The sequence below is a fragment of the Bubalus kerabau genome, chromosome 23, assembly GCF_029407905.1.
Source record: "Bubalus kerabau isolate K-KA32 ecotype Philippines breed swamp buffalo chromosome 23, PCC_UOA_SB_1v2, whole genome shotgun sequence".
Taxonomy (NCBI): domain Eukaryota; kingdom Metazoa; phylum Chordata; class Mammalia; order Artiodactyla; family Bovidae; genus Bubalus; species Bubalus kerabau.
The window spans coordinates 30,069,211-30,095,318 of record NC_073646.1 but is presented as its reverse complement, the minus strand read 5'-3'; the positions used below and the strand labels follow the sequence as shown (position 1 = coordinate 30,095,318).

Here is a 26,108-nt window from a genome sequence, read left to right as displayed (position 1 = left end):
CTACAGTCCATGGGGTCGTAAAGAGATGGATAAGTCTGAGCAACTGAGCATGCATGCCCACAAATGTAGTGGTTGGGGACACACGAAGATTCTACAGCCAGCCTGCTGGATTCAAGCCCGAGTGGCTCCTTTTAGCATCTGTGCCCTCATCTGTAAAATGAGGGTGTGAAAGTACCTACTGGTTGTTGGGTTGGGGTTGTTGGGAAGATGAAAAACAAGACTCCGTATACAGACTTCTTAGAACAATACCTGGCACGTTCTACTAGCTATTAATAGGTACACACTGCCTTGTTTTCCTTAAAATAAAAACATGTTTCTTTTTGGTTTTGGTTCTCAAAGATCAAACATAAAGATCACATGGAAAAACAGTGGGCGGTGAAAGGATTATTCATAAGACAGTTGGGTAAATCACCCAGCTCTTTGGAAAAGAGAACAATTTAGAATCTTAAAGCAAATCCCAAAGTATATTTCAGATGGACTATAAGCATTAAATGAAAGAAAAGAAACCATAATGGAACCATCCAGAAATAGATATGAATCTGAACTCTTAAAGGGGAAGGGCTTTCTAAGAGTGAAAGCTATGAAAGAAGATGCAAAGGAAAATGACATTTGATATGGGCTCATAAATATTAAAATAACCTATATATCAACTGAATGGAGAAATAATATGCCAAGGTGGAAATCTGTATATCATAAATACGATAGATGAATGGATAATATCATTAATGTATAATGAACTCTGCAAATAGATTTTAAATGAAATTTTTTATTTAAATGAGAAAACAGCCCCAAAGAAAGAGAGACAAAGTACAAGAGAAAATACAAGTGGGTGAAATTTTAATATTTATTTCATAGTCAAAGAAATTAAAAAAAATTTTAAATACACTGGAGTGAAAAATAACATAAAATACACTGAGGTAGTTTTTTGTCTTCGGAGAAGGCGATGGCACCCCACTCTAGTGCTCTTGCCTGGAAAATCCCATGGACAGAGGAGCCTGGTAGGCTGCAGTCCATGGGGTCACTAGGAGTTGGACAGGACTGAGCGACTTCACTTTCACTTTTCATTTTCATGCATTGGAGAAGGAAATGGCAACCCACTCCAGTGTTCTTGCCTGGAGAATCCCAGGGACAGGGGAACCTGGTGGGCTGCCATCTATGGGGTCACACAGAGTCAGACACAACTGAAGCAACTTAGCAGCAGCAGCGGCAGCTTTTTGTCTTACACCAAAAGAACAAAGATTCATTTTTGGAATATCTGTTGGTGCTTTGCCAGCCAGGTCTTGATAATATGAAAACCACAGATCCTCTAATGAGAGTGCAAATTGAAACAAGCTTTTTAAAAAGCAATTTGAACCACATGTATCAAAAGGCTTAATGATAGTCATACTTCCTCTCCATTCTTATCCTGAGCAAATAATCTGAAATGAGGACAAAGATTTGCAAGTAACATTGTTCATCTCAGGGATTTTTTTTCCTCAATCGAAAATTTGAATTTAACTTGAAGGTTAGTTAAATTGTAGTTTGCAATATTTTGCAGCATTTCAGAAGATGTATACAGAAGTTTGATGCAAGAAAAATATTGATAATACAAGCCTTAAGAGAAAAAAGTCAGGATTATGAAATTAGATTAGCCACTATTTTAGATTAGTAGTAAAGAATCCACCTGCAATGCAGAAGACATGGGTTCAATCCCTGGCCCAGAAAGATCCTCCAGAGAATGAAATGGCAACCCATTCCAGTATTCTTGCCTGGGAAATCCCATGAACAGAGGAGCCTGGTGGGCTGCAGTCCATGGGGTCACAAAAGAGTTGGACATGACTTACAGACTAAGCCACATCAACAAAGTAAGACAAGAGTATGGGAGGGGAAACTTCTACATAGGGGACAGGCAGTTTTTAATGTGGCATTTTCTCACATTTTCTCAATTATCACTAATCTTTATATGATAATTTTATGATTAGAAGAAAAATAGTTACAAAAAGAGAAACAATAAAAATGATAAAATGCTAGGAGGCTAGGGCACCGTTCCACAGGCTGCACACTGCACATTTCACATGAAGCAGAGTGTACATGACATCTCTGGGGCTGAAGGTTGGAATGGCCTTAGAGGTAACATCAGATCAGATCAAATCAGTCGCTCAGTTGTGTCCGACTCTTTGTGACCCCATGAATCGCAGCACGCCAGGCCTCCCTGTCCCTCACCAACTCCCGGAGTTCACTCAGACTCATGTCCATCAAGTCAGTGATGCCATCCAGCCATCTCATCCTCTGTCTTCCCCTTCTCCTCCTGCCCCCAATCCCTCCCAGCATCAGAGTCTTTTCCAATGAGGTAACATAGAGATGATTTTTGGAGGAGGGAAATCTTTTGTTTTTGCAAATTTTCCTATCTTTTTAAAATAATAAATTCAATACATACAGTATATAGGAAATATAAAGATAAAAACAAAACTTATCTCAAATCCCAATTCCCAGCTATGATCAGTGTTAACATGTCAGGGCACTGGCCTCTGTTACTCCTTCTGTGCTTGCTGAGCCCACCATTTACTGAAATATAATTCAGATAGACGACAGTATTAAGTGGAAGAAATCAAACTGATTCAAATTCAGTCTGATAACAAAATCTAGCATTATTTAGACAACTCTGATTTAACACTCCTGTGGGTTCTTTTCACTACACCCTGCCTGACCACCTACTCCGTGTGTACTTTCTACCTTTTGTTCTTCATGTACAATTCTGTTTGAGTGTTTTTCCATAGGCCTCTGAATATTTCTGGTTTTGATGCTCCAGTCTCTTTCCTCAGTTTTTAACTCGCTTGTTTGGAGGCTTTTTAAAAAGCTTTCTAGTCCTGTAAACTGTATATATCCTGTTCTTAGTCACATTTTGGTAACTTCTATTTTTAAAAAAAGATTCTAATTTAAAGATTTTTTAAAATTTTTTTTGGCAGTGCCCCGTGGCATGCGGGATCTTAGTTCCCTTACCAGGGAACTTACCAGGGAAGGCACCATTGCCCTCTGCATTGGAAACATGGACTCTAAAATGACATTTTAAATTAACTATACTTCAGTAAAGCTTCCCAGTTGGTGCTAGTGGTAAAGAACCTGCCTGCCAATGCAGGAGACTTAAGAGACGTGGGTTCGATCCATAGTTCAGAAAGATCCCCTGGAGAAGGAAATGGAAAACCACCCTAGTATTCTTGCCTGGAGAATTCCATGGGCAGAGGAGCCTGGTGGGCTACAGTCCATGGGATCCCAAAGAATCGGAAATGACTGAAGTGACTGAGCTTGCACGCGTATTTCAGTAAAAGCTGATGCTCCAATACTTTGGCCACCTGATGCGAAGAGCCAGCTCATTGGAAAAGACCCTGATGCTGGGAAACACTGAGGGCAAGAGGAGAAGGGGGCAACAGAGGATGAGGTGGTTGGATGGCATCACTGACTCAATAGACATGAGTTCGAGCAAACTCTGGGAGATAATAAAAGACAGGGGAGTCTGGTGTGCTGCAATTCATGGGGTTGCAAAGAGTTGGACACAACTTAGAGACTGAACGACATACTTCAATAAAAAGAAAAAAAAGTAAAAAGAAAGATATACAAATACGTTATGTCCTGACTCACACATGTAAGATATTGCCTTCCCAATGCACAAGCGCTTCGATATGTACAGAAACATTAAGCCACCAACTCTTGCTCAAAATTCTGTGCGTGGCTCATATGGAAAAACCTCTGCTCCCTAGTTCACTTTTGCTCATCTTTTTTTTTAAGCATTATTTATATGAAATACAGCACACATAAAATATACATAAACCCAACATGTGCAGCATAATAATATAAAGTAAAAATCCATGTAGACATCCTCTGAGTGAAAAATAGAACATCATTAGCATCTCTTTCACTTAATCCTTTTTAACATTTAGCTCAGGAGTCGCCTCCCTTTAGTCTCTGAAGCCTCAGATGGGGTGAGGGCATCTCTTCGCTGCCCTGGCATAATTCAGTTATTGTACTAGCTCTTCCTGTGTCTGTCTCTCTCTTCAGCCCATCCTTCAGAGCAGGTACTCTTTTGGTTTTTTCAGTCTTTGTGATTGTTAAATTTAGCACAATACCAAACCCTTACCAGCTTCAGGAAACATTTATTAAGTTACTGCACAATAGATATGTTTGCATAAACATCAGGGAAAAATTTAAAAGACTAGCATTGTGATATCATTATATGGAACACATATGCCATAAAACATTAATATTCTTAATATGTAAAGAGCTCTTACAAATCTGTAATAAAACCACTTGAGATCTCAATGGGGGAATAAACCAATAATTCTCAAAAAGGGAAATAATTGCTAAACATGAAGCCTTCCAACTTACCATTCAGTGTAAATTTATAAAAATAGGATATCTTTTGTCAGTCCTCCAAACAATATTTTTTTATTAATTTTATCACCTCTAATTTTTACTTATTTTGTAAACTTTGTTAGACTTCATTAGACATTTCTTCCATATTGCTCTTCTGTATACAAAAAAAGAGAAGAATACAAGCAAAATGCCTGGGTAAAAGTATTGCTACAATTTCATCACTTTCAAAAATCTAACTCTTCTGAGTTACTTTTGTACTCAGAAGTTGTCTGGGTTTTTCCATATAATTAACCTTTGCACCACTGAAAGCACTGGCAACAGGCACTTCTTAAAGCATCTATTAATGTAAAGGAACTAAAGCTGTGGTGCTGAGCTGTGGTCTCCTAAGCTATTTGTCATTCTTTAAAGATTGCTTGCTTTGGACCGTCTTCGGAATGTCTGATTCATCACTTCTCTCTATACCCTTCTTTATGGACTTTTGGAATCTTGGGTTTAAAAGAATGCTTCTCTTCAAAAAGAAAGAAAAAGAGAATCCATCCTAGGTATTTCAAACATAAGTATTTAAGACAAGGAATTGGTTCCAGGAGAAAAGGGGTGATATTCAGCTATCAGAAGTTGCCTTTCCTCTGGCTTGAAACCAGTAGGCTACAAAAAAATGCTCCTGTACTGATTTTTTTCCCCCAAGCTGGTGTTCTTGTTCTTTATCTCTCTCTCTCACTCTCTCGCTCTCTCTCTCTCTCCAGCTTTATTGACCTATAATTGACATATGAAAGTGTTAATCGCTCAGTTGTGTCCTTACTCTTTGTGACCCCATGAACTGTAGCCCACCAGGCTCCTCTGTCCATGGGATTCTCCAGGCAAGAGTACTGGAGTGGGTTGCCATTCCCTTCTCCAGGGGATCTTCCCCACCCAGGGATTCAAGTCGGGCCTCCCCATTGCAGGCAGATTCTCTACTGTCTGAACCACCAGGGAAGCTAATATTGTATAAGTTTAAGTGGTATAATCTCCACAGTAACAGCTGCAACCACCTCAGATTGCGCCAGGTTGCCATCTTGAGTGAATCTGGCGGGAGGTGCAAGATGAACCAGCCACTGGGAGACTTACGTTTTCACAGCCCTTGGGCCCTGTGTGTGTTAGTCGCTTAGTCCAGTCTGACTCTGTGCGACCCCACGAACTGTAGCCTGCCAGGCTTCTCTGTCCATGGAATTCTGCAGGCCAGAATACTGGAGTGGGTAGCCTGTCCCTTCTCCAGGGGATCTTCCCAACCCAGGGATCGAACCCAGGTCTCCAGCGTTGCAGGCGTATTCTTTACCAGGTGAAACACGAAGCCACAAGGGAAGCAGATTCTTTACCGTTTGAGCTACAGGGAAGTCTGGTTCAGATGGTAAAGTGTCTGCCTGCAATGCAGGAGACCCAGATTCAATCCCTGGGTTGGGAAGATCCCTGGAGAGGGAAATGGCAACTCACTCCGGTACTCTTGCCTGGAAAATCCCATAGACGGAGGAGCCTGGTAGGCTACAGTCCATGAAGTCGCAAAGAATCGGACACGACTGAGCAACTTCACTTTAAATGGTACAACTTGTTAACTTGATACCTTTACGTATTGCAAAATTAACACCATAATGTTTGCTAACATGTCACACATGCTGAGAATGAGGGATTTCGTGCTTGGTGGGGTACGTGGTCACAGGCAGAGGATCAGTGCCCACACCACCCACTGGAGGACTGTCTTTCTTGCTAAATGATCTCCTCCAAGATTCAAGCTTTGGTCCTTACTTGAGGGTGAGGGTGTGGAGGGGAGGTCTCCTGGCATCTGGAAGTCAGAACCAAGTCGAGATGGAGTGGTGGGTGGGGAGCAGTCACTCCACCAGACGAGATCTGACAGGTCCTGTTTGGCCTGTTCCCGCAGCTTCGCAACAACAAGGCAAAAGACGTCTGCTTGGACCAGGGGCCAATGGAGAACCACACGGCAATACTGTACCCGTGCCACGGCTGGGGACCCCAGGTAGGAGCCCTGTCTCTGACCAGGAAGGGAGTAAGTTCACTGTACCTACTGGGGATTCATAGGACTTCTGGAAACTTCTTTTGTCCTCTCCTTTGGTAGCTATTGACTGTTCTGAGCAGGCGAGGGGCTTTCTGGTGATTTCTCTACAGGAACGAAGGAGAAGATTCACAGGTGGCTGCATCAGCACAGATATTAAGAGGATAAAGGGGCACATTTCCTACTGAAAGGAAACTGTGCTTACATTTTGGTGTCATTTGCTAATAGGCAAATAGATGTCATGTGTACCTATGTTTACTGATAACCAAGCAAGCCTGCTTACAACATCAAAGAAAGCGTTAGCCGCTTCCCTTATGAGAACCTGATTGGTGTGTCTGTTCCGAAAGGCCATCGTAAGCTTTTCTTCAATGTTTATTTATCTATTCGGTTGCACTGGGTCTTATTTGCCTCACACAGGATCTGTAGCTGTGGTATGTGGGCTCTAGTTCCCTGACCAGGGATTGAACCCAGGCCCCCTGCACTGGGAGTGTGGAGTCTTAGCCACTATCATCAGTTTGGTGGTGAGTATGGCCCTGTCTGCAAGAAGTGGTACAGGTGCCGAACACTGACTGGGAAGGAGTGATGTGCTGGCAGTAACATTTTAAAGAATACATGTGTGTTCTGGTCTCTCAGGAGATAGCAGAGATAACCAAAGAGGGCAAAACAATCAACCAACACAGTAAAAGTAGAACTTGGTAAATGAATTTCCTTTGACAGCTTTGTGTTAGCCCATGGTGTGCGTGCGCATGCGTGTGTGCATGGACGTGTGCACCAGGAGAGCTTAGCAGGTCCTCTAGAACTGGGAGAAAACAGATCCAAAGACATCATTAGACTTGACATGCATAAAAATGTAACACACGTTTATGTTAACCAGTAGTAATAAAAGGCACGCCACGAACTGGGAAGACATATTCAATTTCAGAGGCACATGAGATGGTTGGTTCTAAGCCAGACTCATATTCTCCTTTTGTTCGTCTGTGAAAGGAAGACAGTGGACACAGTGCCCCGTAAGCTCCCTTCGTCTCTCTCGTGCTCTCTGAACACACACGTTCAGCTGCAAGTCACGTGCGTCAGGCACGCACACGTCCTCTCACGTGCGTTCATGGCTCGTGGGTTCATCTGCTCTGGACACTTGTGCTTTCGTGTTAAGCTGGCATCTGGAAACAGACGAGCCGTATTTCCTCTGCTGTCGCCACAGGTAGTTCTCATGATCCAGACCCCGGCTCCCTTCATTGTGTGACTGGTCCTCTGAAAGTCATTCCAGGCAGATTGAATCCTGAGCCCTTTGCTCCTTGTGGTCACTCTAGGAGACAAACAGGCAGCGTGGAGAAACTGAGGCATGAAGATGCCTGTGAGCAAAGCCGACCAGAACCCAGGCACTTTAAATCCAAATCCAGTCCACTGAATTCAAGATAATCTCCTGCCTGCTCCCTGCCCAGAGAGGAGCTGGTCACCAAGTTCTCCTCTCCTGCTGGGAGCTTGGTGGCCTTCATAGCCCAGTGCAGAAAATATCTAGAATTCATCTTTTTCCCACCCCTCCTGCATTCGCAAACGTTTCCAAATGGATGCTCCTGCCACTTAGTTGATGATGGGACAGCAAACCAAATCAGGCTTGTCCTTAACCCCCCAATTCTGGGAGGAGCACCTGTACGCATGCGCCATGGTTGTTTTCCATCAGCTGGTTTTGCGAAAGCAAATCTAATCTCTTTTTTTCATTTTCTGTTCTACCACATGTCCTGAATTGGAGTGCAGCCTTGGTACTGCTTGCTCTCCACCTGCCAGGCTGCCTCTACCCTCGCTCATCAAGCTTTCCTCCTATTCCTTCCCAAACCCGCTCGCCCTAGGCTCCGAGTGCGTCCCCACCGGTCACGTGTCCTCACATGCTTTTAAACCACCTTGTAAAGTGTTGTGGGCAAACTGAATCAAAGCTCCTGTAACTTGGCGTGTTCCACAGACACTGTTAGCTTAATTAATGGACTCTGTGTTGTAATTTATTATCAGACAGCAATTAAACAGAGATAAAATAGGCACTGAGGAGGGTAATTTCCTGTCTTCAACATGTGTTTGTCAACAAGATGGAAATGGTTCCCGGCCTCTCAGAAGAGCCTGCTCAATCACGAGCTAGTGACCAGCCTTGCTCTGGTCTGATTACTACTTTGCATCAGACAAATATCGGTGTCTATTCTGAGCCAGTGTTTTGTTTAAAGGTATTTTTCTTTAAACTGTCTTTTATCTTTAAATAAACTTTATATCACAAGCATAGAAAAAATAGATGTCAAGGGCACAGTAGCAGCCTTTGGTGTCAGCTTGATCCTATTTAGAGGGGGAGGTCTTCTCTAAGGAGGCCCAGGGCTCCCCTCCCCCAGCTTTTGCCATCTTGGGCCCAGGTCTGGCGTGGGGTGGGGGGTGGCGGGGTGACTTCACTGGAACAGCCAAGGTCTTCCTGCCAGGATATCAGCTGTGGGATTGTCCTCCTCTGCCAGCCCCTTCTTGCTCTCTCTTCCAGTCTACCTGGTCAACCTGTCAACCTTCCCCATTCTGGAAGGCAAAGATCAAGAAGAGAGCACAGCGTGGGCAGCACTGGGCCCGGGGCATCGTTCTTTCAATTCCCCTCCAATGGCTCTGAGGCTCCTCTCAAGTCCTTCTGTCCGAGCTGCTGCCCGAGGTCCCTATGATGTAGTCCACGCCAGCTCAGTGCCATGGCTGGCTTGAGACAGGGAACAAAATGTTGATGATAAACCCATTTCTGGTTTGGGCAGCATTTAATCCTGTACCTGTCAGGCAGGTAGTGACCACCCTCCCCCGAACTCCCTTTGAAAATTGAGATTCAGGCTGTGCCAGGCCACTTTTCAAACCATCCCGTGACCTCTGGCCTTCAATGCTGGGCTATACCATGTGATTCATGGGAGGAGACCTAGCTCATGTCCCTGAGCCCCCAATATCCTCTAGTTCACAGCAAGACATAGAAGGAAGACTTGAAGCAAGCGTGGAGGCAGTGCCAGGCGAGTGTACTGTAAGAGCAGAGGTGTAGAGGCGGGGGTAGGGGTGGGATATGGCGTGTTCCGGGAAACATCAGTGTGTGTGCACTCAGTCGTGTCTGACTGTTTGCAACCCCGGGAACTGTAGCCCACCAGGCTCCTGTGTCCATGGGATTTTTCAGGCAAGAACACTGGAGTGGATAGCCATTTCCTTCTCCAGGGGATCTTCCCAACCCAGGGGTCAAACCTGCATCTATTGCATTTCCTGAATTGACAGGTGGATTCTTTACCACTAGCGCCAACAGGAAGCCCCAGGGCAGCCAACAGGGACAGAGTATTGAGAGCCAGGATGAAGGGCGGGACTCCCCACCCAGCATCTCAGCCATGGTCCACAGGGAGCCACCAGGAACTCATTACAAATGCTGATCCCTGAGTCCAACCTCAGACCTGCTGAAGGTGGACCCTGGGAATCTGCATATTCACAGGCATCTCCAGATGCTTTCTTTTTCCATCAACACCATTTACTGGGCATCCGTTATGGGCGAGGCTATAAGGTAGCGATCCCATGTCCCTGTTTGCCCACATAACATAGATTAATGCCTAGTGTGTGCTTATGTTCAGTTGTGGCTGACTCTTCATGACCCCATGGCCAAGCTCCTCTGTCCATGGAATTTTCCAGGCGAGAATGCTGGAGTGGGTTGCCATTTTCAACTCCAGGTGATCTTCTCCACCAAGGGTCAAACCCACATCTCTTGTGTCTCCTGCCTTGGCAGGCAGGTTCTTTATTACTGGCGCCACATGGAAAGCCCTATGCCTAGTATACCAGCCTGGTTTTTTCTTTCAATTTATAATGCTATTTCAGTTTTTATGTAATGTTGTTTTCACTTTTAAGGTTAATTTTAAGGTTAATTCATTGTTTTTATAATGTAGCTTTGCAAGTTTCTTTTAAAGTTTTATTTTCAATACTTTTTAGTATTTCACAGGACTTTTTGCACTGCCCCACTGTGCTTCCTTGAGAGCCACAGGAGAGAACAGTCTTAAGCATTTTTTTTATGTGGGTCATTTTTAAAGTCTTTATTGAATTTGTTACCGTATTGCTTCTGTTTTAAGTTTTGGGTTTTTGGTCATAAGATACATGGGATCTTAGCTCCCCAACCAAGGATCAAACCCACCCCCTCTGCATAGGAAGGCAAAGTCTTAGCCACTGGACAGCTAGGGAAGTCCCAGTTTTGCAAGTTGTTGACAAAGCATATGGTCAAGTAACCCACATGTATACCTGTGGCGGATTCATTTTGATATTTGGCAAAACTAATACAATTTTGTGAAGTTTAAAAATAAAATAAAATTAAAAAAAAAAACACCATAAAAAAAAAAAAAAGAGAGAGAGCAGTTCTGCACCGTCCCAACACTCCCCCGAAGCCCCTCCTCGTTTGTCCCTCCCTCTGCCTCCAAATGCTTTTTTCCACCTCCAAGCTGAGGATCAACTTCACTGGGAGTGTTCCCGTGCACCATCCTTACAGCCTCACCAATTCCAGTGCGGTCTCCTCATCCCTGAGCTGAGGACCACAGCGCCCAGCAGCCACGCCGTGGACAGGGCATGGCCAGCAAGAGTTCCGAGTGCAGGATCCCTGGGGACTCCACACAGCACTCTTTGAAAGAGCTCCAAGCTCTAATGGGGCCTTCCGGAGATGAGATATACCCCTTGGAGAGGAACTGAGAGAAGTCAGCTCTGTTTAGGAACTCCCCAGTGAGTTCCAGGGAGGGTGTCACAGGTCTCCCCTGTTTGTCCGTCTGTCAGGACGTTTAGTCTTCCTCTCCCCTCTTTGCTGAGAAGCACACATTCCCTCCCCCAGCTAATTCATCAGCAGAGTGATAGATGAGAATTCCTTTATCCCGTAATTAGATGTAATCTGATCTTGGGCTTCCTCTTTGATGGCTTCATCGTTTAAGCGATCCATCATTCAAACACCTTGTCACGATGATGCATTTTGCCAATAAGGCACTAGTGCCCCCATGGAGTGACGGGGCTTAGTGTGTGGAAGGCACTTGGAAAACGCTGAAGTTAATGACACCCAGCAGCCTCCGCTTCCAGATAAAGCCGTGTAAGTGGTGGGGCACAGGGGACGGATCCTCGGAGAGCATGTTGGAGTTTGCACCCCAGGGTGAGGTGGCTTTGCCCCAGCAAGCAGGCTCGTGATTCTGGAGCAAACCTCTCACCTTCTGTAAGAAACAAACCCTATGATCCCTCAATTCCTGGAAACCACTACAAAGCAGGGAAACCTTAGCTCTTGAGGGAAACCAGCATCGGAGGAGCGAGGGCAGGTATTTGTTTATGTCTGGGAAACCTACACACACACAAAAGAGACCACAGAAAGCAGGAGAGACCATACGAGGGACACCCTGGAGCGGGACACCCTGGAGCTTCTGTGCTGCAGTGTTTCCACTGCCTGTCTCTTATGCAGTATTTTTGGCTCCCTTGGTGGCTCAGCGGCAAAGAATCCACCTGCAATGCAGGAGACTTGGGTTCCATCCCTGGGTTGGAAAGATCCCCTGGAGGAGGAAATAGCAACCCACTCCAGTATTCTTGCCTAGAAAATCCCACCAACAGAGGAGCCTGGAGGGCTACCGTCCATGGAGTTGCAAAGAGTTGGACATGACTGAGACAACTGAGCATGTACACACCTGCAATATTGAAAAACAGAAACCTCCCCTTGCATTCCAGTGCAACTCTATGAATCCGTGACGCCTCGCTGCAGATTCTCTTTTTGTTGTTGCTGTTCCTCTAACTCATCTTCTCTCAAAATATTGAAACCGTTTCTGGGTTTTTTATGTCAGGGCTCTGAGTTCTTGCCTCCTGGGCTGTCCCTTCATCCAGTACTCGTGAGCATCCCTCACACCCACCCTCTCTGCAGACCTGGGAGAAGAGCAGAGTTTCTTCCCCTCTGCTCCCTGAGACTTGGCGGGGGACCCCAGCCTTTCTGTCTACCATCTGTTTTGCTTTTCCATTTCCAATCCCTGGTTCTCGCTTTCTAATCACCCCTGAAAAGTGGATCTCACAGACCACATACAGAGAACAACTGCTTGACGTCTTAGATGGCTTGCAGAACTAAAGGCACGGGTATTTGGTTTTGCTTAAGGGGGCCTCCAGGTTAAGGAGGAATTCCTGTACTTTTCCTTTCTTGCCAGAAGGGGTTGATGAGCTCTTCTTTCCAGAAAATCAGAGTTACAGTCCTAAGTTGTTTTCCAGTGGAGATTCTTGGTTAAAAGTTTTACATCTCCTTAGAAGTTGAATTGATCTTCCTCCAAACACCAAAAGTGATCCAGGCAGGTTTTTGTTTGGTTTTGGCTGCAATGCACAGGATCCTAGTTCCCCAACCAGGGATCGAACCTGTGGCCCCTGCGTTGAAAGCACAAGTATTAGCCACTGTTCCACCAGGGAAGTTCCAGGCAGGTTTTTGTGTTACTGTTAGGCTTGGAATAACGAGCTCAGAACACTAGGATGGTGGCCACATTAGCAGCTGAGCCTTCCTGCCTCACCCAGAGCTGTTCAGTTCAAAGTGAGTCACTCCTTATCTTTTTCTTGTTTCCTAAAGGTGCAACACCTAATTGGTGAATTTGAAAAAGACAAATTTAAATCATCTATAATTCTACCACCTTCAAACAACCATTATCATTTCTGAGGCTTGCTTTCAGCGTTTCTTCCCCCCAAAGAAATATGTTGATTTTAGGTGGTTCTCATATCACTGAATTAGTAAGGAAACAGCATCGCTACTTCTGAAGGATGACAGGGGGAAGGTGAAAACACCTGGAGAAAAGGGCTCTGTGTTCTTAGCACCATGACACGCAGCAGAGCAAGTGCCAACTGTTCAAGTAGCCTCATTCCCTGATTGTTCAGTTCAGACAGTTCTGAACATTCCAACTCGGTGCTGAGGGCAGAGCTGCAGAGGCCGATGGGGCTCCAGTTGTGTCCCAGGGGACAGCGGGGTAGGGGTCCTGGGACAGACCCTAGTGCAGCTCCGTATTTGGTGGATGATGGAGCCAGAGTGCTGGACCCCAGAAAGGCAGGTGTCTCCGCATTCATTGCAAGTAGCAAGTGCTTTGTCTGGAAATACTGCGCTTTAATCCAGCACAACAGGCCTTCCCTAGTGATCCAGTGGTCCAGTGGTTAAGAATCCGCCTTCCAGAGCAGGGGATGTGGGTGCTGTCCCTGGTCAGGGAACTCAGATCCCACATGCTGCGGAGCAGCTAAGCCCTCACAGCACAGCTAGAGAAGCCTGCAATGAAGACCCAGCAGAGCCAAAAATAAAAATCCAGCATGATGAGTCATAATGGTGAGGAGAGAGGCCTTGGGGACCACCACCCCACTAGGATCTGACCCTCTTTACAGGAAACATATTGAATTCTATAACATGCCTTTAAGCTCCCAGATCGATTTTTTAAAAATAATGATTATTTATGTATTCTGTTGTTGTTGTTGTGCTGGGTCTTCATCGCTGCATACAAGCTTTCTCTAGTTGCAGTGAGCGGGGACTACTCTGGTTGCGGGTGCAGCCCTCTCATTGCCGTGGCTTCTCTTGTGGCACGGCACGGGCTGTAGGGCGCCCAGGCTTCACGGCTTATTGCCCCCACAGCATGTGGCATCTTCCCAGACCAGGGATCGGACCCATGTCCCCTGCATTGGCAGGCGAATTCCTACCCACTCCACCACCAGGGACATCCCCAGATAGACTTTTCAGTCCACTTTGTTGAAGTATAAGGTTGGTACAGTAAATTGCATCTGCTTGAAGTGTACAGTTGGCTGAGTTCTGGCAGGAGTACACACCTATGAAATCCCTTGCTTAAAACAGAAAGTTTCTGTTGCATTTCCATTTTTTTTCTTAATTTATTTTTAATTGAAGGACAATTACAATATTGAGTCGGTTTCTGCCATACATCAACTTTGATCAGCCATAGGTATACGTATGTCCCCTCCCTCGTGAGCCTCCTTTGCACCTCCCACTCCATCCCACCTTTTCTCTAGATTGTCACACAGCCCCAATTTGAGTTCCCTGAGTCATACAGCAAATCCCCACTGGCTATCTGTTTTACGTATGGTAGTGTGTATCTCTGAATTTCCACTGCCACCCCTAAAGATTCCTCCTGCTCCTTTTCTCCACCCCAGATCCTAGGTTGCCACCGTGCATACACTCTGATACAGTTGAAAATATTTTTTTTTTCTGTATTGAATTGAGTTCTGGCAAGCCCTGGACAGTGATGAAGAAAGTCTGTTTGTTTGTAAAAATGTACACGTGTACTCATTGTCCCCAGAAACCACTCTCATGGCTTCAGCCACACAACAAACAAATAAATTCACCCCAGAGCAGTTCTGAATCAATGGAACCCATCTCTCTGTCTCCTGGGTAGAAGCTAGATAAACTGCATTTTTCATTTACCAATGGTTTTCCACCCTGACTAGGCCTGATTTTGAAATGATGAGAGAGACCCTTAATATGAAAGCAATTGCAAGCCATGTTTTTATTGACAATCCGATAGATTTTGCTGTGTTCCAAAGTCATCCACAATTATTTGGCTGGCTTTTGTTTATTTGGCTATAACCTGCATATTTTAGTTTTCCCTCAAGGCTGTTAAATGTGGGTTAATAGTTTTATGCACCTCTTCGATCATTTCAAATAGAAAATTCCTTTTTCTCCTAAATGAGAATTAATTGTATTTGAGCTCAAAGGGGTTTTTTTTTTCCTAATGCATTAGGGTTGTGGATAATGACATTTATTTCTCCTCATGGGCCCAGCAGCCAAATCTAAAATAATCCTGTTCAATTCAAAAGACATTTATAGAGCATTTGCTTTTTGCGAGATACTTTTCTTGGTCCTTATAGTATGTAACAATGAGTAGAATGCTGCAGTGCTGAAACAACAGCAAAGACAAAAATCTCTAACAGGGAAAGACACATTAATAGAATGTAGAAGTATATAAATTGAAATACATCACATGATGCAGTAGCTTTGTGGAAGGAAGGGAGATGGGGTAGGAGTAGGTATAATTGGGGGGATTAGGTTTCAAAATAAGAATTTTTAAAAATAATTTTATTCATTTTTGGTTGTGCAGGTCTTCCTTGCTCTGCACAGGCTTTCTCTAGTTACAGCGCACAGGCTTCTCTTGATGGGAAGCAAGGCCTCTAAGGTGAGCGGACTTCAGGAGTTGCAGCTCGCAGGTTCTAGAGCGTGGGCTCTTTAGTTGTGGCACATGGACTTAGATGCTGTTCAGCATCTTCCCAGACCAGGGATCGAACCTGTGTCCCCTGTATGGGCAGGCAGATTCTTAACCACTGAACACCCAGAGATGTCCGGTGTATATTTTATACAGGGAAGACTGTTGGGTGTTTTTGAGAATCTTCAAGTCGTCTGCCAGACTAAGCCAAGAAACCAAGAGTTAAGACTGAAAAGATGAGTTGGGGAACCTATAGCAAAAGATCATGGTTGAGAAAGTGTATTCGTAAATCTGTGGGCAGTGGGAGGCTCTGCAGGTGGAGGCAGAGAATGGTAGGATTTGAATGTGCAGGATCGGGGAGGACAGATGGAAACGGGGAAGGGCTAGAGGGAAGAGGACCTGTCACAAGCCTACTTCAGCAGTTCAGGTCCCACAGTCAGCTGGGATCTTAGGAGGAAATGCGTAAGAAGCTGGCCCTTCTTACCTGTGGTTCCAAACCTCCAGAACCAATCAATCATATTATACATATTTCTTGAAAACATCCATGTATAAGTGGACCTGCGTAGTTCAAACCTGTGTTGTTCAAGACTCAGCTGTACACACAAGAGGGGACTTCCCTGATGGTCCCGTGGTTGAGACTTCAATGCAGGGGGCGAGGGTTCAATCCCTGGTTGGGGAACTAAGATCCAACCCGGGGAACCAAGATCCCACATATAGAGTGGGAAAAAAAAAAAAAAAAAAAGGTGAGAGAAAACCTGTATAACCAAGAGAACTGATGTTCACACCAAAACTTATACATGACTGTTTGTAGTGGTGTAATTTAGAATAGCCCCAAAGTGGAAACAAACCAAGCATCCATTCCCTGGTGTGAGAAACCGCCCTCCCCTAGAACGGAAATCCTGCAGTACCCTCGTCTCCTGCCCTGCCCACCTAGCTGGGGGCTGGGGGCTGGCCTTTACGGGTCTCGGAAGTCTGGGTCTCCCTGTCTTCATGGCCTGAAAGACCTCAGAAAGGAGAGCTTCTAATCCCAGTGGCATTTAGCTTCGCTCTTTAAACATCTGGGTCACAGATACGCTCAGTTAATTAATGTTCTTAGCGCTGCGTGTGTGCCTGCTGGATAATAGATTGATTCATAATTTCAATAAGCAGCTGTGTATATCTTTCCCCTGAACATAACGGCAGCTTGCTGTCATTCATCACTTTGCATTTGGTGAATTTGAATACATTCAGAGAGACGTTGTTGAAGGAGGGATGGGGGAGGGCTTCTGATTTTTTTTTTTTAACCGTTTTGCCTGTAACAATTACTCTGATTTGAAACTAATTTGGATTTAAAACACATTTTAACCACATCTCTCTCTCTCTCATGGGCATTTAATAAGCTCCCTGTCACTTGTTTCTGAGGGGATCAGGAAGACTCCCTTTGGGGATCAGAGCAGAGGGTTTCTGAGCAGTTTTCACTAGAAGAGAAATCCCCTACAGAGGATCTTATCCCCTGGAGAAAAGGCACATGTGTCCCGGGCAGGGCTGTTTTTCTGCTCCATTTCTGGCCAGAAATGCCCAGGATCTCAGAAGCCCAGGATCAATCTGAAAGGAGGTCCCTCCACTGCGCAGCTCCTGGGCCAGGGCTGCCAACCATTGGGTCTCTGGGAACCCAAGGATAGAAGCCAGGGCCCAGCCAGGTTGACCGGATGTCTTCAGGCTTGTTTCCTCTTCTTTGAAACAGGAAGGGCAGTAGCACCTAACCCATAGGTTGTTGTAGAAATTACATTATTTCTTCTCTGGGGCCAAGGATGCCTCCAACACATGCTGGCTGGTAATATTATTTTGTAATGGATTAGGGATCTCTTGTTTATTGATGATCATCACTGCAGCTCCAGCCCCTCACAGGATCCTGAGAACAGACAATGAAGGCTATGTTTGCATCTCGCCAGCCTGCACTGGAGTCGCCTCAGTGGGGACACAGCCTCATCCTGTATTTCACTGCCTGTCCCTAGGCTGGGCACACAGAGGACATGTTTGTGGGTTTCAAGAAATAGCCGTGGCTGCATTTTGGAAATGTTGATGTTCATCACATTTGTCATGTGCTCATTCACAAACATGTCGGGAGCCCTTGGTCTGTGATTGTCTCCTAGGAAGGAATGAAATAAATTAGACACAGTCCCTGCCCCCAAAGGAATGTGAAAGACGGGTGAATGTATTTGTTCAAAAGTTAGAATACAGGGATTTAAATCACATGAGCAGGCAAGAGGGGCCAAGACACCAAACTAGTATGGACTCACAAATAGTTGTGCAAAGGGTTGACAGGCGACATTATCGGTGTATCAGAGAGCTACTGCTGTGTAATAACTACCCCCAAACCTTAGTGGCATAAAACAGTATACATGTATGAGTGCTTCTGAGTCTAAAGATCAGGTGAGCAGTGATCTGGACCAGGCTCAGATGCTTTGGGTTGGATTCACTCATGTGTCTTCCTTCCATCAGCTAGCAGACTGGCTGAACGCTTTCTGATCCATGATGACCTCATTCACTCATCTGATGGTTGACCGGCTGGTTGGTTGAACCACGTGTCTATCATCCTCTAGCAGGCCAGCCTGGGCTTACTGCCATGGTAGTAGTAGGGTTCCAGGAGGGTGGAAATTTGCAAGCTGTATACCAGGAACAAACACCTCCTCCTTTCTGCTACTTTCTGTTGGTCAAAGCAAGGCAAGTCACAAAGCCAACCAGTATTCCAGGATGAGGAGAGAGACTCCACTTCTTAATGGAAATTCCAGCAAAGTCATGCCACCCAGAAAGATGTGGCCACTTGGGCAATCCACCCCATGCTACCTACCATTTGCTGTAGTACATGGAGCACAGGGCAAGGCCCAGCACTGGACTGCACATTTAGGATATTTCTGCCTTTTCATCATTAGAAATAACATTGCAGTAAATCCCCTGGAGTAGGAAACACCAACCCATTCCAGTATTCTTGCCTGGAAAATTCTATAGACAGAGGAGCTTGCTACAGTCCTTGGGGTCACAAACAGTCAAACACGACTGAGCATGCAAAATACCTTGTATGTAAATTTCTTCTTCCAGCTTTACTGATGTAACTGGCATACAGCACTGTATAAGTTTAAGGTGTACAGCATAATGATTTGACTTACATCTTGAAATGATTATTAGAGTAACCCATCAACTCACATGGATACAAAATTAAAGAAATAGAAAAAGAAAATTTTTTTCTTGTGATGAGAACTCAGGATTTACTGTTTTAACTTTCATATGTAATATACGGCAGTGTTAATTATATTTATCATGGTGTACATTACATCCCTGCTGCTGCTGCTGCCACTAAGTTGCTTCAGTCGTGTCCAACTCTGTGTGACCCCATAGACGGCAGCCCACCAGGTTCCTCTGTCCCTGGGATTCTCCAGGAAAGAATACTGGAGTGGGTTGCCATTTCCTTCTCCAATGCATGAAAGTGAAAAGTGAAAGTGAAGTCGCTCAATCGTGTCCAACTCTTCGAGACCCCATGGACTGCAGCCCACCAGGCTCCTCCATCCATGGGATTTTCCAGGCAAGAGTACTGGAGTGGGGTGCCATCGCTTTCTCTGACATTACATCCCTAGTACTTACGTATCTCATAGGTGGAAGTTTGTACTTCTTGACTGCCTTCAACCAGGTCCTCCTCCTCCCCCGCCCTCCCTACATAAACTTTTGTTCACAGTTATAATTATTTTCTTGGGATAGTTGGAAGGTTTTTTTTTTGTTTGTTTGGGTTTGGGTTTTTTTTTGGCTGCGCCACACAGTTACAGGATCTTAGTTCCCCGACCAGGGATTGAACCTGGGCCCTCATCAATGAAAGCACCAAGTCCTAACCACTGGACTTCCAGGGAATTCCCAAGATTTTTAAAAGTAGATTGATTGGATCAAAGGAGAGAACCATTTTAAAAGTGCAGAGTTCACATTTTGAAATTCCTTTTCGAAAGGTGGTAGTCATTTACCGTCCCTCCAGTCCATCTTAGGCTCACCTTGACAAAATACAAATAATCTCTTTTTTAAAAATATGGTGTCTCATTGTTTTGATTTTTATTTAACACCTAACATGTTGAATGCGTTTTAACATGCCTGTTTCCTCTTCACTGAGCTGCCTCTTTGGGCCCTTTTGCAGCAGGGTAGATTTAATTGATCCCAGTTAACAAATGAGGAGGAAGTGGAGGCTCAGAGAGGTCAAGTGACTTGTTCAGGTCGGCCCAGCCAGCTGGGAGCAGAGCCAACATTAGAATTCAAATGTCCTGCTTTTTCATTTATTCCTGCTCCCCGTGTGGTTGAACACAAGGCCAGACTCCTGAAATACTGGCCGTGGACATGCTTAGGAAGAAGTCAGAGAGGGGCCCGGGGAATCTGTGTCCAGGCTTCGCAAGCCGAGGGCCTCCTGGGCAGGGCGCTCCTATGAGTGGGGTTGGGGCGGGCTGGGGAGTAGTGCCAGGCCTGAGACGGTGGCCGGGACTGCAGCCCAGACAGTCGTGGGGCACCTATGTCCCCTCGTGGTCTCACCTCTACCGCCCATGGCCCTGCCACTCTGCTTTTTCCCCAGCTGGCTCGCTACACCAAGGAGGGCTTCCTGCACTTGGGCGCCCTGGGGACCACCACACTCCTCCCTGACACCCGCTGCCTGGTGGACAATGCCAAGAGTCGGCTTCCCCAGCTCCTGGACTGCGACAAGGTCAAGAGCAGCCTGTACAAGCGCTGGAACTTCATCCAGGTGAGCCCTCCACGGACAGGCTGGGCAGGCAGCCCGGAGCAGGTGAGGATGCCACGGGCTTCCCCTGGAAGGGCAGCAACAAAGTGCAACCCAAGGTCTCCCAGCTTGAGGCCAGGCGCTAGACTTAAAGCGTGTTCAGGGGGATCCCAGGAGCCTTTCCCTCTTAGTGCCAGGCACTATGGTAATTCTCTCTTTCTCTCTACCCACTCCCCACCTCCTTTCCCTGTCTCTGGCTCTCCCTGTCTCTGTGTGTGTCTCTTTCTATCTCTGTTTCTCTCTGTCATTCTCTGTATCTTTCTCTGTCCATCTGTCTCTCTCTTTCTCTGTCTGTCCTTATCTGTCTCTCTGTCTCTGTCTCTGTTGTCTTTCTGTGGTCCTGTCTCTGTCTCTCCATCGCTCTGTCTCCCTCTCCTCTTTCTGTCTCTCTCATCCTCTGTATCTTTCTCTGTCTATTTCTGTCTCTCTACCTCTCTGTCTGTCTCTCTGTTCTTCTGTCCCTGTTTCTGTCTCTGATGTCCGTCTTTCTCTGTCTCTGTCTCTCTCTGTCTCTGATGTCCATCTTTCTCTGGTCCTGTCTCTGTCTCTCCATTGCGGTCTCTCTGTCTCCCTCTCTTTCTGTCTCTCTATCTCTCTTTGTCTCTCTGTCCTTCTCTCATCTCCGTCTCTCTCTGTCTCTGATGTCCGTCTTTCTCTGTCTCTGTCTCTCTCTGTCTCTGATGTCCGTCTTTCTCTGGTCCTGTCTGTCTCTCCATTGTGGTCTCTCTGTCTCCCTCTCTGTCTGTCTCTCTTTCTTTGTCTCTCTGTCCTTCTCTCTTCTCCTTCTCTCTCTGTCTCTGTTGTCTGTCTCTTGTCCTGTCTGTCTCTCCATTGTGGTCTGTCTCCCTCTCTGACTGTCTATCTCTCGTCTGTCTGTCCTTCTCTCTTCTCCATCTCTCTCTGTCTCTGTTGTCCGTCTTTCTCTGTCTCTCTGTGTATCTCTGATGTCCGTCTTTCTCTGGTCCTGTCTCTGTCTCTCCATTGTGGTCTCTCTGTCTCCCTCTCTATCTGTCTCTCTATCTCTCTTTGTCTCTCTGTCCTTCTCTCTTCTCCGTCTCTCTCTGTCTCTGATGTCCGTCTTTCTCTGTCTCTGTCTCTCTCTGTCTCTGTTGTCCGTCTTTCTCTGGTCCTGTCTCTGTCTCTCCATCGCTGTCTCCCTGTCTCCTTCTCTGTCTGTCTGTCTCCCCTCCTCTCACCCCCGCATCCTCCCAGAATGGCGCCATCATGAACAGAGGCACGGGGCGCTGCCTGGAGGTGGAGAACCGAGGCCTGGCAGGCATTGACCTCACGCTCCGCAGCTGCACGGGGCAGAGGTGGACGATCAAGAACTCCATCAAGTAGTGGGGGGAGCCGGGCCCCCGGGACAGGGCCTGCCTTGCTCTGGACCAGCCACACTGGGAGAGAAACAGCGAGACAGCGGGGGGGGCGGGGGGGGGTTGCTCAGTGGGGCGTCTCCAGGGAAGCCCGGGGCCCCCGGTGGAGACTCTGCGTCTTCATCAGGCATCCAGCTTCCCGAGGCTCATGCACCCAGGAAAAGGCCCCTGACCCTTCTCTGGGAACCCAGAAGCCGTGTCTTCTACAGCCCGATGTGGACCTGGTACCAAGGAGCAACACATCACATCTCTTGGTCATCTTCCCTCCCGCCGTCAGGACGGGACTGGCAGGGGCCCCTCCTTTTTCTCATCTCACAGCAGCTTCTCCCCAGCCTTCAACAAAGGGGAGGGGGCTGGGCCACGTCCTAGTTCCTCCTCCTCCAAGAAGGCAGTGAGGCCCTGGGACTCAGTTTCCCCCAGGTTGCCTCTGCCCAGATGCCCATTTACAGCCCAAGATTACCACCCCAAACCTTCCAGCCGGTGGCCTTGGACTTTGCTGGACTCCCACCCCTGAGATGACCTGAGAGGATGCTTCCCCGGTCACCTGGGCACCAAGGTGCCTATGTGCCAGCTCTTCCGCCTGTGTCCTCAAGAGGGAGCCAGAGAGCATACGGCCGGCCTCGGCTGTGAGGGGCCCCGGCTGGAACGGGCTGTTCTGCCCTGCCTGCCCAGGGACGGAGCATCCCCCAGACACGCCGTTAACTGCCGCCGCGGGGGCGGCAAACAGCCTCCACCTGGAACTTAAGGACTGCCATCAGCACGGCACGGGGGCCCAGGACCCTGGAGGGTGCTCATCTCGTGTCTCCCCGCACTCTGCTGGCTGACGGGAGAAGGCAGCCGAGTCCTCCCGGAAGAGTAATCCTATTTTTCCGATTGCCCTCTGGTTAGGGTGCACTTATAAATCAGAGTTAATATATGGACGCGTGTGCATGCGTATGAAGGTGTGTGCGTGGTGGGGCGCGTTAGTGCGTGCATGGTGTGTGTGTGTGTCCGGGTGTGTGCGTCTGAGTGCATGGTAGAACAGACGTAGAGGTGTGGCCCTGGACTTGTCGCTTTATTGCCCACCCGGATCAGGTCAAGGATGCGAAGAAGCTTGCCGGAGGTGGGGGAGGGGGGTGGCCATGGTCATTGGCCGGGAGGACGTGGCTGGGCTTTGCCCGCTGTGCAGCCCCAGATGGAAGGCTGCCCTTCTGCCGGTTCCCATCTGTCTCCCTCATGCCGGACAAGCCCGGCCCAGAACCAAACTCTGTCCCTGCTCAGTTTGGGGTTCACAGTGTCTCATTTGGTGGCATCTTACTGGTGAAAGTTCCCCCCAACTTGTGAAATAAATACATGTGAGCAATTCCCAACGCAACCTGGTTCGCTTTTTTTTTAATTTATTTTTAATTGGAGGATAATTGTTATGTTGGTTTCTGCTGTACAACAACGTGGATTAGCCATAAGTATACATATATTCCCTCCCTCTTGAGCCTCCCCCTCACCTCCCCCCAGTCCCACCCTTCCAGGTCATCACAGAGCACCAAGCTGAGCTCCCTGTGTTACATACCAGCTTCCCACTAGCTGTCATGGGCTTGTCTGATGGCTCAGTGGTAAGGAATCCGCCTGCCAATGAAGGAGACATGGGTTCGATCCCTGGGTCATGGAAGACCCCCTGGAGAAGGAAATAGCAACCCACTCCCAGTATTCTTGCCTGGGAAATCCCATGGACAGAGGAGCCTGGCAGGCTACATTCCCCCGGGGTTGCAAACTAGTCGGACACGACTTAGCGATTAAACAACAACTAGCTGTCTATTTTATACGTGGTAGTGTATTATGTCAATGCTACTGTCTCAATTCGTCCCCCCCGCCTCCCCTTGCTGTGTCCACAAATCCGTTCTCTAGTCTGCCTCTCTGTTCCTGCTCTGCAAATAGACTCATCGGTATCATTTTTCAAGAGCTCGGGCCAGGAGGCAGTTCCTGGGACTTGGCAGAGGGCTTCTGGTTGATTAAAGGCAAAGATGGTTCACCCCGTGGTGCTGGGACACAGCCAGCCTGCCCTTGCACTCGTCTCCACCCAAAGCAGGACAGAACTTGACACTTGGCATTTGCTTGCTAACTCCCTGTTGACTCCAGGTTAGGAGGGTCAGGCAGGTGAGGACAGCTGTGTGGCGGAGGAGGGCTATGGGTGACCCAGCTGATTACCCTGATCCACCCCTTCCTGCTTCCTGCAGCCACTCCATCTCTCGAGACCAGGGAGCCCGCGGTGGAGCAGCTGCACCTTCTGCTCGTGGAAAAGTGAAATCTGAAGAGACGGGAGGCCTTCTGTCCTGGAAATGGGGCTGGAAGGAAATGGGCTGAAGTCCCCTCGGCACTGACAGCCCCCAGCCCCTCCCTTCCAGGAAGCCAAGAAGATCTAACTTGTTGGGTGTCCCCTGACCCCCAGACATGCTTGTCAGTTGCCCTTTGTGGACCTCTGTGAGAATCAGGTCCATGAGCACATTGATGGAAAATTCTGCTGCTTGGTGATGAGGAATTCATCGAACTCATTGTCAGGGGACTTCCCTGGGGGTCTGGTGGTTAAGACTCTGTGCTTCCACCGAAGGGGGCATGGGTTCAGTCCCTGGTTGGGGAGCTGAGATCTCACATGCTGCAGGGCACAGCCAAAAAATAAATAAAAAGTATTTTAAATAATAAAAAAATTTTGAAAACTTAAATGTCAGAATCTCAGGGTAACTATTAAGCCCAAAGAACCAAGGATCAGCAGGTCCCCACGTGGGGTCAAGGGGGTCTTCAGGTAGTATTGCAAGGTGGCACTTTGGGGGGGGGGGGGGTGTTCCTGTCCTGACTGAGCCAGTCTCCCCCTACCTGCCATGGGCCTCAAGGTAGAAACTCAAAATGGGCAAATATTCCATTTTACCATTAGCTGAAGCATTGAGCCTAAATCCTCAGGAGGTACTCAAAGAGCCCTTGCAGGATCCTTCATCCTCCAGGAAAGGGGCCAAAACGGACTCTGACCAAAGAAGCAAAAGACCTGTTCTGTATCTCCCAACATCCAAACTCTGGTTCCCCAGTGAGTCGGAGCCCCCACCCTCTGACATGGTCACTGTGTGTTGGGCTCATTTGTACTCCCCAAGGCTGCACCCCTAGCCTACAGAGAGCAGGAAGTGCCCTGGAGTTTTCCAAAGAGAATTCCTGCTTTTCTTCTTTTTTTTATGTATTTATTTTTCTGGCTGCACCAGATCTTCGTTGTGTGATGAGGGACCTCAGTCTTTGCTGCAGCACACGGCATCTTTAGTTTCAGCATGTCAGTTCTTAGTTGTGGCGTATGGGACCTAATTCCCTGACCAGGGATCGAACCTGGGCCCCCTGTCTTGGGAGCTTGGAGTCTTAGCCACTGGACCACCAGGGAAGCCCTGAAAATGGCTGCTTTCATTCAGGGTCACAGGGTAGCAGACAGGATGCTTGGGTTTACTTGTTTACGTGGGGATGGGGAACGAGGGTGCTGGTTTAGGACCGTGGGAGGCTCTTAACCTCCTGGCACCAGGATGTATCCTCTGCCGAATCCTGGCTCTGTGCCTCGGTTCCGGCATCCAGCTGTCCATTCATATCAGCACTGGCTCCTCCCAAAGGGCGGAGCCTGAGGCCAGGGTCCAATCAACATCCTCTTCACCCCACAGCGTCCCCACGGACCTGAAGGCTTGGGGGTGGCTGGCCAGCGGCCAAGGCAGAGAAGAGGAATTAATCATAGCCAAAGGAGGAGGAGAGAAAAGACAAGCAGTGTGCCAGGGGAGCCTTGTGTCTCAGTGCTTTGGGGGAACGCAGAAGTTCCAGAGACCCACATCTCTGCGTGATGACGTGGCTGCAGGCTGCAAGCATCAGGCTTGAGTTCTGACAACCCTTGTGCATCTCCCTCCATCCACACAGTCCCCTCACATGGGCACTGCCTACTCTCCTGTCTGGTGGCCAATTCCTTCTCTTTCATTGTTTCCCCTCAATTTATATGGGGAAAAAAATATCAGAGATGGTATTCCTGATCCAGGCCCAAGCCATCAAAGCTGATGCCTTTAAATGTGTTATTTCTCAAGTGTGTTAGTCACTTAGTCATGTCTGACTCTTTGCAACCTCATGGACTGTAGCATACCAAACTCCTATGTCCATGGAATTCTCCAGGCAAGAATGCTGAAGTGGGTAGCCATTTTCTTCTCCAGGGGAACTTCCTGATGTAAAGATTAAACCTGGGTCTCCTGCAATTTAAGCTGAGTCTTTACCATCTGAAGAATTGATGCTTTTGAACTGTGGTGTTGGAGAAGACTCTTGAGAGTCCCTTGGACAGCAAGGAGATCCAGCCAGTCCTTCCTAAAGGAAATCAGTCCTGAATATTCATTGGAAGGACTGATGCT

The 26,108-nt window shown here is 47.3% G+C and overlaps 1 protein-coding gene across 1 annotated transcript in view; it reads left to right on the top strand.

Annotated features, from left to right (window-relative positions):
• The window catches only part of GALNT17 (polypeptide N-acetylgalactosaminyltransferase 17), a 430,162-nt gene extending 408,331 nt beyond the window's left edge, over positions 1–21,831 (top strand). The window contains exons 9-11 of the mRNA XM_055561655.1: positions 6,257–6,352; positions 20,153–20,320; positions 21,569–21,831. Of these exons, the coding sequence (XP_055417630.1) occupies positions 6,257–6,352; positions 20,153–20,320; positions 21,569–21,697 (393 nt within the window). The 3' untranslated portion in view covers positions 21,698–21,831. The remainder of the gene's footprint in view (positions 1–6,256; positions 6,353–20,152; positions 20,321–21,568) is intronic.
• The last annotated feature ends 4,277 nt before the right edge of the window (positions 21,832–26,108 follow it).